Genomic DNA, 16166 nt, shown 5'->3' with positions numbered 1-16166 from the left:
TCTTACACTTAACATCGAGGGGAATCATCCTATCGGTTATAGCGAGTCCGGCTGCCTTTTCACTCAGGTACTGCAGGTGATCTGCAAGTTTTTTGCTATGGGCCGTGGCAATGCTGGAATCAGACTAGGAGAGCAGTCCTTTCAAAAATACTAGATCTCCAGCTGGAGCAGCAATGGCTGATGGAGCTTCGAATAAAGGTTTGTTATACAATACTCTCGTCTCAGGCCACTGAGCTCAGCAGCAGTCATTTGAAACTGAGCTCAGAACAAATACATCTTGATTCCATAGATCATGTGGGCCATCCACCTTGGACGGTGAAGGGCACCTGGCTGGAGGAAGTTGAAAGATGCCCTTGGTGGACGCTCACTGAAGCTAATGCTGACCAACTCAAGAAGTTCATGGTAATAACCTCTAGGTGGGGAATTTCGACTTCTTTTACGCAAATTGAAACATGTTCTTTGCAACTGCAAAATGTGCTGGCCACTGCAGGATCCAGATCAACGGGCATCATTGGCTTAAATTTCTCTTGATCGATGGTTTTGCAGCTTGACTGGAAACACTTGAATATGGCTATATCCGGACTAGAAGATGAGCCAAAGATTCCAAGATGTGATGACGGAATGCAAAATGAAAAACTGGGTGTTTCAGCTGTTGCTGCAGAAGAGTGCATGTACCAAATGCTGATCCAGTGTTACAAGATGTCCTATCAAAGCTTATACCGACCACCTCTGATAACTCCAAGTCCTTGAGACACTGCATCACAGCATTAGCCGTTGCTCGTCCAGTTCCTGTAGAAATCTTTGGAACACCAAGAACCTTTTCAGTTCCTCTTGTGTCATTGACAATGACTTGAAAACAGACTGAATCAAACTTCTCCTAACCATCATCTGGAAGGATTTTCCCATCCCAGTAGATGCTTTGGCTCATGCCACTACGAAAGACTCCCAGATCTTCTATGCAATCATCTTCTGTTGGGTTCACTTACATCTCCAGATCAATGAACGATTGATTGCCAGCTCTGAGCATTCATGACCCAAGGCAGAAGCTGCTGTGGATAATATGTTAAATGCCGATTTGTCACTGGCTTTAACCCGTCACGTCCCGACCACTTTCGCACCTCTGACACCCCCCAGTCCCGACCATTTTTGGAAAAAATATTTTTTGGCTAAAACCTCTGCTTTTGGTGAGAAACATCGAAAATTCATAGAGAAATCGCTCACCTGAGGTTTAAGATACTCGATACAGGTAGGAGTACCTCCTTACCTTACAGGGTTTTCTATCAGGCTGGCACCAAAGAAAACGAGTTCTTTGGGAGGATAACTATTCCACAGCACTCCTAAATGGTATTTATTTATTTATTTGGTACGAATTTATATGTAGTATGAGAGTATATTGGTTTTTAAACAGTAACATAGGCATTATAAGCATTGTTTCACTCACTAACTCATCACCATTCATGATCTTCTTTTGCCACATTTCCTGATCGTCATTTCTGACTGTTTCTTCCTCTAATGCTATGTAAACTTTGTCCTCCACATTGTCATCGATTGGGGAATCACTCTGGCCCTGAATGTCTTTATTGGCCAGGTCAGTGGTAACAGGTGAATTGCCGAGACAATGGCGTGCGGGGAGGGGGGAAGTTATATGGTGTAAGGCATTGTCCCTGCTTGGCATCTTGTAGAGGAATAGAGGAAGGTGTCCCGTGTATACGTACAAAAAATCAAGACAGGACTTAATAACAACACAAACGAAAACCTAGAAATGCCCGTGATAGATGCTCACCAAAGTGAACGGTGATCAACTCAGGAAGTTCATGGTAATCATCTCTAGCTTGGGCAATTTCGACTTCTTTGATACAGAATGAAACAACTTGTTCTTTGCAACAGCAAAACGTGCTGGCCACTGCAGGATCTAGATCAACGGGCATCGGTGGCTTAAATTTCTCTTGATCGATGGTTTTGCAGCTTGACTGGAAATACTTGAATATGGCTATATCAGGACCAGTAGACTGGCCAAAGATTCCAAGATGTGATGACGGAATGCAAAATGAAATATTGGGTGTTCCAGCTGTTGCTGCAGAAGAGTGCATACACCAAGTGCGGATCCAGTGTTACAAGATGTCGTATCAAAGCTCATACTGACCACCTCTGATAACTCCCAGTCCTTGAGACACTGCATCACAGCATTAGCCATTGCTTGTCCAGTCCCTGTGGAAATCTTCAGTACACCAAGAATCTTTTCAATTCCTCTTGTGTCGTTGACAATGACAGGAACACAAGTTGAATCAACCTTCTCCTAACCATCATCTGGAAGGATTTTCCCATCCCAGTAGACTCATGCCGCTACAAAAGACTCCCAGATCTTCTCCGCGATCGTCTTCTGTTGGGTTCACCTACATCTCCTGATTGACGAACAATTGATTGCCAGCTCTGAGCATTCATGACCCAAGGCAGAAGCTGCCGTGGATAATACATGTGATGCCGATTGGTCACTCTTTAACGTGGTCAAGTGCTGCAGTTGGCTCCATTGTAACAAAGTTCCTTGCATGGCGCAACCTCTTTCCAGTGGAAGAAGTCCCACCACTCTTGCCATCATTGGCTTCATCACCTGCTGTCGCTGCTATTCAGCAGTTATGATTGTAAACTCGACAGTCTCCTCTCTCACTGATCGTTCCTATATTTTCTTAGTGGACTCTCTTTGTCATCGATTGGTTACTTTGAAGAGCCCACTCCTTTTTTTTCTGCTAGGACTTTGTCAATGCTATGAAGCCTCATCTCCTTGACTTCTGTTGCACTCTGAGGAATGTGCTGTCCTCTGGAACTTTGACCAGTTGAAGAGTCTTGACATGGGCAGTATCAAATAAATCATTGAGATTCGCTTGAAACTCATAATCTATCTGTATCTGATGTGTAAATCGTCGAGTTTTTCACTTAAGAATTGACTGGTACTGTATCACCTTCTTTTCCAACTTGGAAATGACATTCTGCTCTTCTGCAGTTGGGATTCACACCTTCTCCCAGAGATACACTGTTACTTGTGTTGCTGCACTCTTTACTTCCAACTTTTGGCATTGGTGTAACTTGGAATGTGAAAGTGGATGGAATAGTTGGTGAGTGGGGTGTGCCTGCTGAGATAGATGAGAATGGCAGTGCGTTAGTGGACATTTGTGCTGGGACGGGGTTGGTGATAGCCAATACCCTCTTCAGGCACAAATTGATCCACAGGTATACTTGGCGAGTGATGAGAAGGGTGGGTGGTGAACTGAATGAAAGGAAGGCAATGATTGATTATGTATGTGTGGATGAAAAGATGCGAAAATGTGTAATGGATGCAAGAGCTTATAGAGGCTGAGGGAGTGGACTTTCTGACCACTACTTGGTGGTGACCAGAATCAGGATCCAATTAGGATGGAGAGATAGAAGAAGGGAAGGACGGGAAGAAGGAGTATTTGTAAGGAGAGTGGAAAGGTTACAAGAGGTGAGAAAAAGGCAGAGTATAAGAGAGAAGTGGAGGAACGATTGGGCAAATATGAATTGGAGCAGATGGGGGACGTGGAAGGTGTGTGCAGGATATTTACAGAATAAATATGTGCACCATGTGATGTGGTGTGTGGGATGAAGAGAAGACGGAGGGATGTGCAAGGAACAGCGTGGTGGAATGAAGAGGTGAGACAGGCTGTGGCACAAAAGAGGAAAGCATACAATGAATGGATAAGAAATAGGGGCATGGTAGAAGTTGAGAGGCGGAAGAGAGAGTTATATGTAGAAAGAAGGAGAGAGGTGAAAAGATTAGTAAGAGAGAGTAAGAAGAGAGTGGATGAGAAATTTGGAAGGAACTTGAGTGTAAAGTGGAGGGACTGTATGAAAATGTTCTGGATAGAGGTGAAAAGAGTAAGACAGGGTGGAAGTAAAGTTAGCAGGAGAGTGAAAGATAAAAATGGTAGATTACTAGTGGAGAAGGGAGAAAAAGTGAGCAGATGGAGAGAACGCTTTAACCCCTAAACCGCAGGCATGTTTTGCTTTGACTTGCGTGTCCCGCGGATATATTCGCGCTCCGACAGACTCTCTAAAAATATTTGCCAAAAATCAGTTATTAGTCCTAGAATATTAAAATTATATATGCATATGGCATATACCTTCAGCTTTCTCCTGGGATGTTTGTTGAGCCTTCGGCGAGTACCGTAGGACTTGTGGAGACCTCTGAAGTTGGGTAACAAAGTCTCCACTTTACACTTCCTAACAACTCGTAATATGATTACCACAGCCAGATATTATCACTAGAAACACTATTCTATGATTCTCAAATAGGAATCCATACTAAAAAAAAAAAAACACTGTGAAAGCAATGAAAATTACGAGTGCGTATGACCTTCCCCCTTGCGATCGTTCGCTGCTGGTGTTCTGTCATTTATTATTCAAAAATACACTCACACTTTACATTTCTGTTACTATATAACACTTATATATATCTACAGTCTTTATCCATAAGTTTTCTTCAGTAATAGTAGTTTATTGTCACTGTAGGCATTGAATTTCTCTTTCAGTAAAATACGTAGCATTCACTTTCTCATCCTGTATACTAGCACTGAGAGTGAATGTCACTTTCATTTTCACTTCCATAACTCATAGTATTCATACATGCTAGAGTGAAACTTTCACTTTCATTACTACTGGTATATATACTCGTATTCTTATATTACTACTCATTTACATTTCTATTTACATTCTCTATTTTATTTACATTATTTACATTTCTATTTTATTTGCACTGTATGCACTGTCACGTGCAGGAACTTATAAAACTCTTTTCCACTGTTCACTTATATTTCCATTCATTGCTTTCACTTGCTGTTTACACATTACTTACACATTATTTACATTTCCACTTGCACTGTTTTACTCACCAGATAGATCGTAGTCACTCTCTATCATTTTCACTGAAAAATTAGGTTTAGTAGGGTGTAGAGGTCACAGGGCCCTTTGCATGGGGCTAAAAAGCAGCAGAATATGACAGGCACGAACCCGACGTGCTTTCACCTTGAAAGACAACAGTAAACTGAATACAGTGTGGTGGCCTGCCTAGGGGGAGTGCAATGCTGCCAACGTCAGCCTGGTGACAGCTGCTAATATATACGCTATGAAATGATTGGCAGGAAATCTAGACAATACATAATAAATTAGGTAGTTCCAGGTGAATGTAAATATCACTTAGGCTTTTCCTTTCCCTCCTTATATATATTTTTATTACGAAAATAGATTATACAGCATATTTCAAGGGGAAATAAACAGCGAGAATTAGCGAACATATGCACGTGAGGTGTTGTCAGGTGATAATTAGCCAAATCCAGGTGTATGGCACTATCACTTACCTTATTTCGTTTTTGTATATATTATTTGGTATAAGAATAGGGCATAGGGCTTATTTCAATAGATGAAATCAGTGGAAAATTCCAGGGAATGGAAGGGAGGTAGGGAGGGGAGTGAAGAACAGGGAGGCATGGCAAAATTGTCAACAGTGGATGGGAATACAGATGAGATTAGGAGTGCTGACTATTGTTGGACATTGACAGTACTGATAGATGATACAAGCCACCACTTGAATGCCCGGGCGAATTCAAAATAACACGGAATCACAAAAGTGATGCCCTGCGGTATGATCCTTTGCTCCCAAGAGTCACAAAAGTGATGCCCCGTGGTTAAGTGGTTAAGGAATTGTTGAACATAGAGGATGGAAGTGATGCGAGTATAAGTGGCTGGGGAATGGCTGAGAGAAGGAGGGAGGTGAGAAGACAGGAAGAAATCAGTAGGATAGAAGTTGTGAAAGCAGTGAAGAAAGTTAAATTGGGGAAAGCCCCAGGAAATGATGAAGTGTGTGGTGAAGTGCTGAAGTATGGGAGAGAGATAGTAGTAGAATGGATGTGGAAAATGTGCAGATTGACCTGGGAGGAAGGTAGAGTCCCGGAGGATTGGAAGTCAGGTATAATTATTCCCTTGTACAAAGGAAAGGGAAAAAAGAAGTGTGTGGTAATCATAGGGGCATCTGTCTTCTTAGTATAATAGGAAGAGTGTATGGTAGGATACTTACTGGAAGAGTTAGAGAAGGAACAGAGGAATTAGTTGGAGAAGAACAGGGAGGCTTTAGGAAAGGAAAAGGTTGTGTAGATCAGATATTCATTCTTAGATCTTTAGTGGAAAAGTTTCTAGAGAAGCGAAACAAGTTGTATGCGGCTTTCATGGATTTGGAGAAAGCATATGACAGGGTGGATAGACAAGGATTGTGGAAAGTATTAAAAATATATGGAGTAGACATGGAGTAGATGGGAAGTTGTTGAATGCTGTGAAGAGTATGTATGATGGTGCTATGGCTGCAGTGCGTTTGGATGGTGAACTGAGTGAATTTTTCTCTTTGAAGGTTGGCTTGAAACAGGGATGTGTCATGTCTCCATGATTGTTCAAACTATACATGGATGGGGTAATAAAAGAGGTACAAGGTAGAGTAGTGGATGTTGGAGTGGCCCTAATGGGAGAGGGTAGTGTTTGGAAACTCCCTGTGCTGTTGTTTGCAGATGATACTGTGTTGTTGAGTGAAGGCGAAAGAGAGTTGCAAGGCTTGGTGGATGAGTTTGGGAGAGTGTGTAAGAAATGGAATCTAAAGGTGAATGTAGGGAAGTGTAAAGTGATGGTCTTTGAGAGAGGTGAAGTCTGTAAATGTACAGCGAGGTTGGATGGTGAGGAATTGGAAAATGTGAGTACGTTTAAGTTCTTGGGTGGTGTGATGAGTAAGGATGGAGGTTTGGAGGGTGAAGTGCTTGAAAGGGTACAGCAGGGAAGAAAGGTTGCTGGTTCCTTGAAAGCAGTGATATCAAGCAGGGAAGTGAGCATGGAAGTGAAAAAGTTACTACCTGACAGTATTGTGATACCAACGTATGGAATTCAAGCTTGAACGTTGCTGGAAGGACACAAGTCAGGAGTGAGAGCAGTGGAAATGAGTTATCTAAGAGGAGCCTGTGGAGGCACATGGAGAGACAGGCTGACAAATGAGGATATAAAGGAGCATTGTGGTGTGGATGTGGATGTGATAGGAAGCGTTAGAAGGAATACACTGAGATGGTTTGGCCATGTGGAGAGGATGGAGGGTGAAAGACTGACGAAGAGAGTGTATGTGAGTGAGGTGGAGGGGGGAAGAGGGAGGGGGAGGCCGAGGATGAGATGGAGGGATGGGGTGGAGAGGTATATGAGAGAGGGGTGTGTGAGTTGGGAGCGGGGCAGTGAAACGGCAGGGGACAGGGCGACATGGAGGAAATTTGTTTCTGGCCACCCCGAACGGGATTGAGGCGTCTGGCAATAGATAGATAGAGATAGTAACTTGAAATACCACTACAAGACTTCTGCCCAAGATGGGACATGATTTATGGGGCATCACATCAGGTGGAAACCCAATCAACCACACATAATGCTGTTTTTGGGTTGCACATGCCAAAACAGGACTAAATAACAACACAAACGAAAACCTAGAAATGCGTGTGGTAGATGCTCACCAAAGCGAACGGTGACCAACTCAACAAGTTCATGGTAATCATCTCTAGATTGGGAAATTTCGAATTCTTTGATGCAGAATGAAACAACTTGTTCTTTGCAACAGCAAAACGTGCTGGCCACTGCAGGATCTAGATCAACGGGCATCAGTGGCTTAAATTTCTCTTGATCGATGGTTTTATAACTTGACTGGAAAAACTTGAATATAGTTATATCCGGACCAGAAGACGGGCCTAAAATTCCAAGATGTGATGACGGAATGCAAAATTAAATACTGGGTGTTCCAGCTGTTGCTGCAGAAGAGTGCATACACCAAGTGCTGATCCACTGTTGCAAGATGTCGTATCAAAGCTCATACTGATCACGTCTGATAACTCCCATTCCTTGAGACACTGGGGCACAGCATTAGCCATTGCTTGTCCAGTCCCTGTATGAATCTTCAGTACACCAAGAACCTTATCAATTCCTCTTGTGTTGTTGACAATGACAGGAACATAGGTTGAATCAACCTTCTAACCATCATCTGGAAGGATTTTCCCATCCCAGTAGACAATTAGGCTCATGCCGCTACAAAAGACTCCCAGATCTTCTCCGCGATCGTCTTCTGTTGGGTTCACCTACACCTCCTGATTGACGAACAATTGATTGCCAGCTTTGAGCATTCATGACCCAAAGCAGAAGCTGCCACAGATAATACATGAAATGCTGATTGGTCACTCTTTAACGTGGTCAAGTGCTGCAGTTAGCTCCATTGTAACAAAGTTCCTTGCATGGCACAACCTCTTTATAGTGGAAGAAGTCCCACCACTCTTGCCATCATTGGCTTCATCACCGCTGTTGTCGCTGCTGTTCGGCAGGTTTAAGTGTAAACTCGACAGTCTCCTGTCTCATTGATCGTTCTTTTTTTTTTTTCTTGGTGGACTCTCTTTGTCATCGACTGGTTACTTTGAAGAGCCCATTCCTTTTATTTCTGCTAGGACTTTGTCAACACCGACTATGAAGCCCCATCTCCTTGGCCCGCATCGTGCTCTGAGGAATGTGCTGTTCTCTGGAACTTTGACCAGCTGAAGAGTCTCGATGTGGGCGGTATCAAATAAATCATTGAGGTTCACTTGAAACTCATATTCTATCTTTATCTGTGGTGTAAGTCGCCGAGTTTTTCTCTTAAGAATAGACTGGAACTGCATCACCTTCTTTTCCAACTTAGAAATGACATTCCGCACTTCTACAGTTGGGATTCACACCTTCTCCCAGAGACACACTGTTTCGTGAACAACTTGTGTTGCTGCACTCTTTACTTCCAACTTTTGGCATTGGTGTAAGTTGAAATACCAGTTCAAGACTTCAGCCCAAGATGGGAGACGATTTATGGGGTATCACGTCAGCTGGAAAGCCAGTCAACCACACATAATGCTTTTTTTGAGTCGCACATGCCAAGACAGGACTAAATAACTCCACAAACGAAAACCTAGAAAGAGATCAAGCACGATGGTTAGTTACAGTATTTAGTTGCGGCATGATGTAACACTGCTCAGTATTTCACCATAACAATAGCCTGACAATCTAAGAGTCTTACCTTATTTAGTCGGGGTTTGTTGGAGACGGTGTTTTGATATACTGAACTTGAGATGATGTAATCATTAGCAAGAATATCCGATAACTGATGTGGCTATTCATTTGTATGTGCTATGGGAGTTGCTGGCTAGGCCAAGCCAGAATATGATAGAATGTTCTAGAACATACTTCTATGGGCAGGTTGATGCAACGCCACTAGGTTAGGTTGTGGTATGTAAGTAAACTCATTAAATATATTATTATCATCATCATCATCCAATCCTCCGTTGCCCCATGAGGAGCGTAGGAGCTTTGGGCTAGGCAAGTTGGTCCTGACGTTTAAGATGAGTGTGACCAGCCTCACTCATCCCTGAGTGGTATTACGTGAGCAGTGAACCCCAACCATCTCTTGGATATAAGCCTTCACCAGCTCAATCAGATTGGAGCGCCAAAATCACCCACTAAATCACCAGGCACCATAATTTGGTTATATGGTTACCACCCAGGGTAGTAAGTGGTTTTTTGGTGTACAGGAAACCATTTGGTTTGTCACTCAGTGTGGAGTCACCTATTGGCAGAAAGAAAAAGAAAGAATGAAGGAAAGAAAGACTGAAGAAAAATTGTAAAGTTACCTTGCGCCAAAATTTGATTACATGGTTACCACCCAGCGTAGTAAATGGTTCCCTGGTGTACAAGAAACCATTTAGCTTGTCACTCAGTGTAGAGTCACCCACAGACAGAAGGATTAGGAAAGAATGAAGGAAAGAAAGACAGAAGAAGGAGTGTAAAGTCACCCATAGGGAGAAGGACGAGGAAAGAATGAAGAAAAGAAAGACAGAAGTGGATAGAAGGAAAGAAGTATGGAGGAGAGGAAAGGGCAGGCACCTGAGTGCAGCACTACTATAAATAATTTAAATCTTTATGTCTAATTACAGTACTTGAAATTTGTTACATCTAAGTTTTAGTAAGATTTTATGGACACTAAGATAAACTGAAAAAAAAGTCATGACGTAACACTACTCTCAGCTACGTCTCAGTCGCCTGATATGGGGTAATGCAGGATCATGTGGCAGTGGTATAACTTAATGAAAACGAATGGAATTTTACGAAGGTAGTACTTCAGTGAGTGCAACTTAAATAACGCAAAGCACTTTCGAAATATTCATAATAAGTTTTGAGAATAACGCTAGTGTATAATTTAATTCCGTGTAGAATTGCTTCATATTCCAACAACGATTGTTTTCAGCCTGACTCATTTTCCTAACTTTACTACATCATATACCCACAGACCAAGACTGAATGGTCTGTGTATTAGGCATGATAATTATGATATACCATAATATTTTAAATGTCTTTCACATGCACAAAATACGTCAGATTGAAGCCCTTAGATTCTAATTCCTTTTTATATTTCAAGGTCAACGGCACTAGCGGTGAATTCCCTGACTGGACGATTAGGAGCCATAGCTGGGGTTATTTCTTTTGGTTACCTGCTGGACGTCTACTGTGCCATTCCAATATTCCTGGTGGCATCACTCCTTATAGGTCAGTGTCAACACTTTTGCACTGTAACACTACCAGAGTCAATTGTGTTAGAAAATTTTTAGAATAGCATATTGCTTGTAATCTTGTAAAGTGAATATGTACAAGCCCCTCATGTAATAAAGAATAAAAGTGGCTGTTTTTGTAAAACTTCTTGAAAATATGCTTCTTAAGCCACAGATAGAGTTAACAACAGAGGAAGCAATGCAAGCAAAGATACTGGGCCTTCAGAAGAGGAGTATGGCTTTATCCCAGACAGTAATAGGTCTGTTGATCCCCCTCCTCCGTTGCTGGTGGACAAACATTTAACCTTTGTGTGCTGGGACATGTATACATATTTTTCAGAATTTACAACACTCGTTTGAATCTAGCTGATATAAGCTGGATAACTCGCGCTCCAAAGTTGTAACGTCTGATGACCCAACGCCCATTGATGAGAAGCTGTGAAAAAGGGAAGATAAATATGTCTGCTGACTCTCCTGCAATGGTATATGCGTATTGCAAATATTAGGGAATAGTGATGAAAAAATATGGAAGTAGTTAGTTAAAATATTTGAAGAACTATTTGATAATTTTGTAAATTTTATGAAATTTTCAGTGTATACTGCGAACATAAAAAAAACTGTGTTGTAGTGAAAGAAAACATAAAGTAATACTAACGTAATACGTAAGAGTATGTTTACATGTTTCACTTGAACCATTATCGCATAAATCATTCAGAGGATCTAGCAGGTTGAGCTGCAGCACATAATGATTAATGAATTTGTGGGCCACAGCAACTAGGGAGATGCGAAGGTCACTGGATGTTTTGAAAGAGTAATTTGCAACCCATTAGGTTTGTGTCCTTAACCTGTGGCAAGTGAGAAGAGGGAGGTGGTCCTGTATGAGTACTTGCCTTAAGAGAGGCTGGCAGGGTCAGGGTGGAAGCGGGCAGGAGACAGTGCAGGGGAGGAGGGAGGGGGAAATGTAATATAATCATAGGTTCCTTGTATGAGAGGTTGAGAGCTAAGTCAATTCCAGGAGGAGAGATAGAGGAGGAGGAGAGAAGCAGGGAGGGTGACAAACATGGTATAAGCAGGAGAGAAGATATGCAATGCAGGCAGTGAAGCAGTCAAAGATGGATGACTGTGCTGAGATCGTGTTAATGACTATACTGTTGTTGCAGTGTTTGCAGTGGCTGCAGTTTGTTGCTGAAAGACTGGGGCAGAGGGTGAGGGAAGTAAGGGAGGAGTCGGAAGAGAGCAGCTTGCTTTCCTGCATGGGAAGGGGTAGGGGTTGAGATGAACTAATGAGGGTGTACCAGATAAGATGCAGAAGTGATGACAGGATTAGAAGGGGTAGAACAGGCAGAGTGCCAACGTGGACAGTTCATGTTTCATGCAGCGATGCTGGCACGCCTACACCGGGAACAAGAATTCCGACGAGTGCAGGTGGTGAGGGTAGGCATCATTGGGAATTAGTGAGATTTGTTTACGAAGCAATTCTGTGAATTCAGATGACAGCAAGTCAGTTGTAGGAGGGATGGCGGGGTGAGAAGTGGCAGTGAGTTGTACAGGGGAGTATTGGGTCAAATGGGTGCCACTTCACAACCCACATCTTTCTTCACAGTGGTAGTAACAGGCGTCATGCCGTGTATGAAAACAGCGGTAACACAGGGACAGTGAGGGCTTGGTATTGTCGAAGCTCCAGTGACAGGAATATGTCGCAGTGAAATTCGGCTGGCCTCTCCCACACCACAATAGCATGGTTGATGGATTCACTCTGGCAGTTAAGGAAACAATGTGTGGACTTTGTACCTTGAGTGTTGCGTAGAGCACTAACAGGACAGTCAACAGTCAAATGCTTGACATGATATTAGATTACAGATGTCCAGATATAATCCCTTACATCCCAGCGGTGGTTACTGTGTTGATCATGTCAGGATAATCTCTACTGATGTAGAAATTAGGTGACACAGGAGACATAGGTCATACAGCTCCAGCATGTTGAGCGGTGCAGGTGTGTTTGGCTGCGCCATACACCACAGACAGCAGTGGGGCAAGTTTATGAATGACTTTGTTTATGAATGACTACTCTGGACGTGCCGTAATCTAACTATAAATGAGAGCTTGACGTGATGAAAATATCTGGTGGAAAAAGGAATAATGAGGATGACGGAAGAAAAGCAGAAACCACCAAGGGGCCGGGCATAGAAACTCCTTGGTGCTAAGTGCCGCGAGGTGAATGTAAATGCCATTTCATTCTCTTGCAACCGAGGTTAAACAGTATTCGATATATTCCCATCGAGATTTATGACCATGGGACTGATGGAAACATGATTTGTTTTCTTCGATCATGGGCGGTGGTTGTTGTAGGTATGCGCCTGACTCGTCTGAATGTAAACCTGCTGAACTGCGGTGTATAGCTGCATTTCTGCAGCAGTCCACCATTCTTCATTTGGGGAATAGAGACAAAGCTGAGAGACGTTTGTACGAGTGGAATAGGGATAGGAGCTAAGCAATATTATTGTGCCTTTTCCAAGGGTAGTAAACATATTAATCATGCTACAGCCACAGGAAAATAAATATATATTGTATGTATGGTTTTATAACAAATGCATCCAGTATCCTAGCCATTGTATGAATCAACTGGTATTTCACCACTCTCAGTAAGTATATTTTACCCGAATATCCATCACAAGTCATGTTACTGATTTATGGTTAGATTTTTTGTTTATATATGTAATTTATGATTTTATTTATAATAGATTAATGAGGCCGGGTGAGGCCTGTGTAGGTTATCCAATAGATGGATACCTGGTGGTCTAGTGGAAAAAAGAAGCCACGCTAACTGGGTGTGGTCCATGAGGATTTAATTCTGAGAATGATTGAGTTTTTTTTTGCCGTCATACAGCTTAAAAGTGAACGACTGATCAGTCTTCATTTAGGTATCTAAAATGAGTACCCAAGTCCTGGGCTCATTATAATCCTGAAAATGGGTAACCACGGATTGGCTGAAAGCTAAACAAATGTAAATGGACAAAATCTTTGTGTATTCCAATTGCCAACACCGGAGACCTATTTTATATTATCCATAATCTTTACCATTATTATTGCCAACAGGTGGTGGTTTTTGTGGCCTGATGCTGCCCAACACAGTCAGAGTAGCACTACAATGATATTTCCATCATAAACGCAACTACGTACTGAAGCATCCTGATTGTTCAAAGGCGTGTGGAGAAGGGCTCGCCAGTTACTAGCCTCATCATCACTTTTCATGGATATCAAGTTGTTCTTATATTTTCAAGGACCATATACAGGAGGCTTTTTTGAAGATTTGTGTTGTTCCTTGCATATACTTTGTTTCAGAAGCTCAGTGGATTAAGCGTGACTTTTTTTACAAATGCCTTACATTGACACGAGTGGTATTAAAAAAAATACCAGCAATGGAAGAAAAAGGAATAACAACAACAGAACATTTAGGATCCTTTGATAAGTGCCATCAGAAGCACTTACATACTCGTACGTAGACGATCACTCACCAACCGCTCCTCCTTCTTTGTCCTCGCTGGAAGCTTGTGCAATTGTCCCATCATGGAAACACTCCACACATACGTCCACAAACTCACTATCGGTAAAGATTCACTACAACAGATATGTATTTACCGATTTCTTACTCATAAATATATTAATCATATTCAATTCGATTGCCAGTCTTATTGTGTAGACTTAGTCTTAGCTGATTAGATTGTCTCACTTTTTGCTCAGTTACTGAGTGATGTCTTTCTTCCTGGGATATCTTATAAAACCATAATTGTTATTTTAATTCAGTGTTCGCACAAACTATTATATTTATTCAGCTGAAGTGTGTCATTGTTTTTAGGTCTTCTGATGCAGTGATGTATTTGAAAACGTCGCTAGTTAAAGTTATTACAAGCTGTGGTGGTGGCGTTCCTCATCCATGTGTACTTTTGAAGCAACAACTTTGTCATCAATTTAAATACTAATCCACAGTGGATGAATTCATAACACTTCCTCAATCATACATACTGATATGGCATTCCTTATTTATTTAAACTTTGTTTTGTAAATGCCAGTGTGGGATTTTCTCAGTTGGTGAAAAGTTGATGATGACACTTTTGTCTCACCGCACTCCTGTGGCGTGACTTTTGGTCAGTCGGTGGACTGGGAGCAGTTACGTAAGGTAATTACGAGGCATGCCAAACAGTGCTAATGTCCACCTCACTTCTACTGCACCTTAAACTAAAGGAATCGTTGCACTGAATATTAGAACTCCTATTCATATAATCCTTTTCTCCATAAAATATAAACTTTATAGTAATTGGTTTTAAAGGTTGCGAAAATGAGTAATTCAGAAGCTATTTTAGACCGTATCCAAAATGGTAAATTTACATTAGATGTCTCCTGGCATTCGTGGTGGAACCATGGTTAACTTGAATGCACTCAGAGAGCTCATACCTCCGTCAATGCCATTGCCATTAAAAAAGATCCAGATCCGGATCCGCCACAAAATTTTATTAATTCTTTCTTGGTCCATGGCCTACCTTGCTACAAAATTTCATTGAAATTCATTCAGAACTTTTGGAGACGTTGTGCAAGACACTCCAGACTCGGATCCGGATCCGTCTCAAATTTTAATGATTTCTTCCTTGGCCCATGGCCCACCCTTTCACAAAATTTCATCAAAATTGGTTCATAACTTTTTTTTTTTTTTTTTTTTTAGTAATCCCGCATCCAGATCCGTGGATATGGGATCCGAATCCGGAACTGAAGCCGCTCTCAAATTCAACGATTTCTTTCTTGGTCCATGGCCCACCCTGCCACAAAATTTCATCAAAATCCGTTCATAATTTTTTGAGTAATCCTGCTAACAGACAGACAAACTAACCCACACGGGGTAAAACATAACCTCCATGGGGGGGGTGATTAGTCATATTTTGCCATATTAGACTGGTTTGCCCAACTATAATTTTACGACAAATTATGTACTAGCAAACTTATATTTATTTCCACACCATTTGGATGTCATAAATGAATTCCGCAGTGATGAAACTTAAGCTTGTTTTAAACTTTGCATCACTTGTGAATGAGAGCTCTCCTGCATTTTGATCATTATACTTTTACAATTTTGACATGTAACATTTTCGCTTTTATTGTTCCTGAACTATGTTTGTCGTCTACCAGTCAACCTTTTCTTATCATTTTTTTTCTATTGATCTCTTGTGTATAACAATTATTCCATAGATGTTTAAAGAAACACCTTTATGTAGAGGCAGTACCTAGCTACCTTCCATCAGAGAGAGGTAGCAAACTGTGAAAAAAATTTGGTGGGATAACTCTAGATGTAATTGGGTTAAAACCAGGCATTTCATAGCTTCCAGTTCCAACCTAGTTACAGTTATCCCCTCAGGCATTACCATGTGAACACAGAATATACTTTAATATACACATGACACGTGACGCAATGCATGTAATATTATTGTAAATGTGAGGATGTCCTACTTTGTTGTTAGATAAATACATCATTATATTCCT

At 41.6% G+C, this 16166-nt stretch overlaps 1 protein-coding gene across 1 annotated transcript in view; it reads left to right on the top strand.

Annotated features, from left to right (window-relative positions):
• LOC145395274 (uncharacterized) overlaps nucleotides 1–13789 on the top strand; it is a 181590-nt gene extending 167801 nt beyond the window's left edge. The window contains exons 14-15 of the mRNA XM_080268954.1: nucleotides 10508–10635; nucleotides 13734–13789. Of these exons, the coding sequence (XP_080125080.1) occupies nucleotides 10508–10635; nucleotides 13734–13789 (184 nt within the window). The remainder of the gene's footprint in view (nucleotides 1–10507; nucleotides 10636–13733) is intronic.
• The last annotated feature ends 2377 nt before the right edge of the window (nucleotides 13790–16166 follow it).

Source organism: Coenobita brevimanus, chromosome 30 (genome assembly GCF_032717465.1).
Source record: "Coenobita brevimanus isolate Jiangsu-jjx chromosome 30, ASM3271746v2, whole genome shotgun sequence".
Taxonomy (NCBI): Eukaryota; Metazoa; Arthropoda; class Malacostraca; order Decapoda; family Coenobitidae; genus Coenobita; species Coenobita brevimanus.
This window is presented reverse-complemented; position numbering and strand designations above follow the sequence as displayed.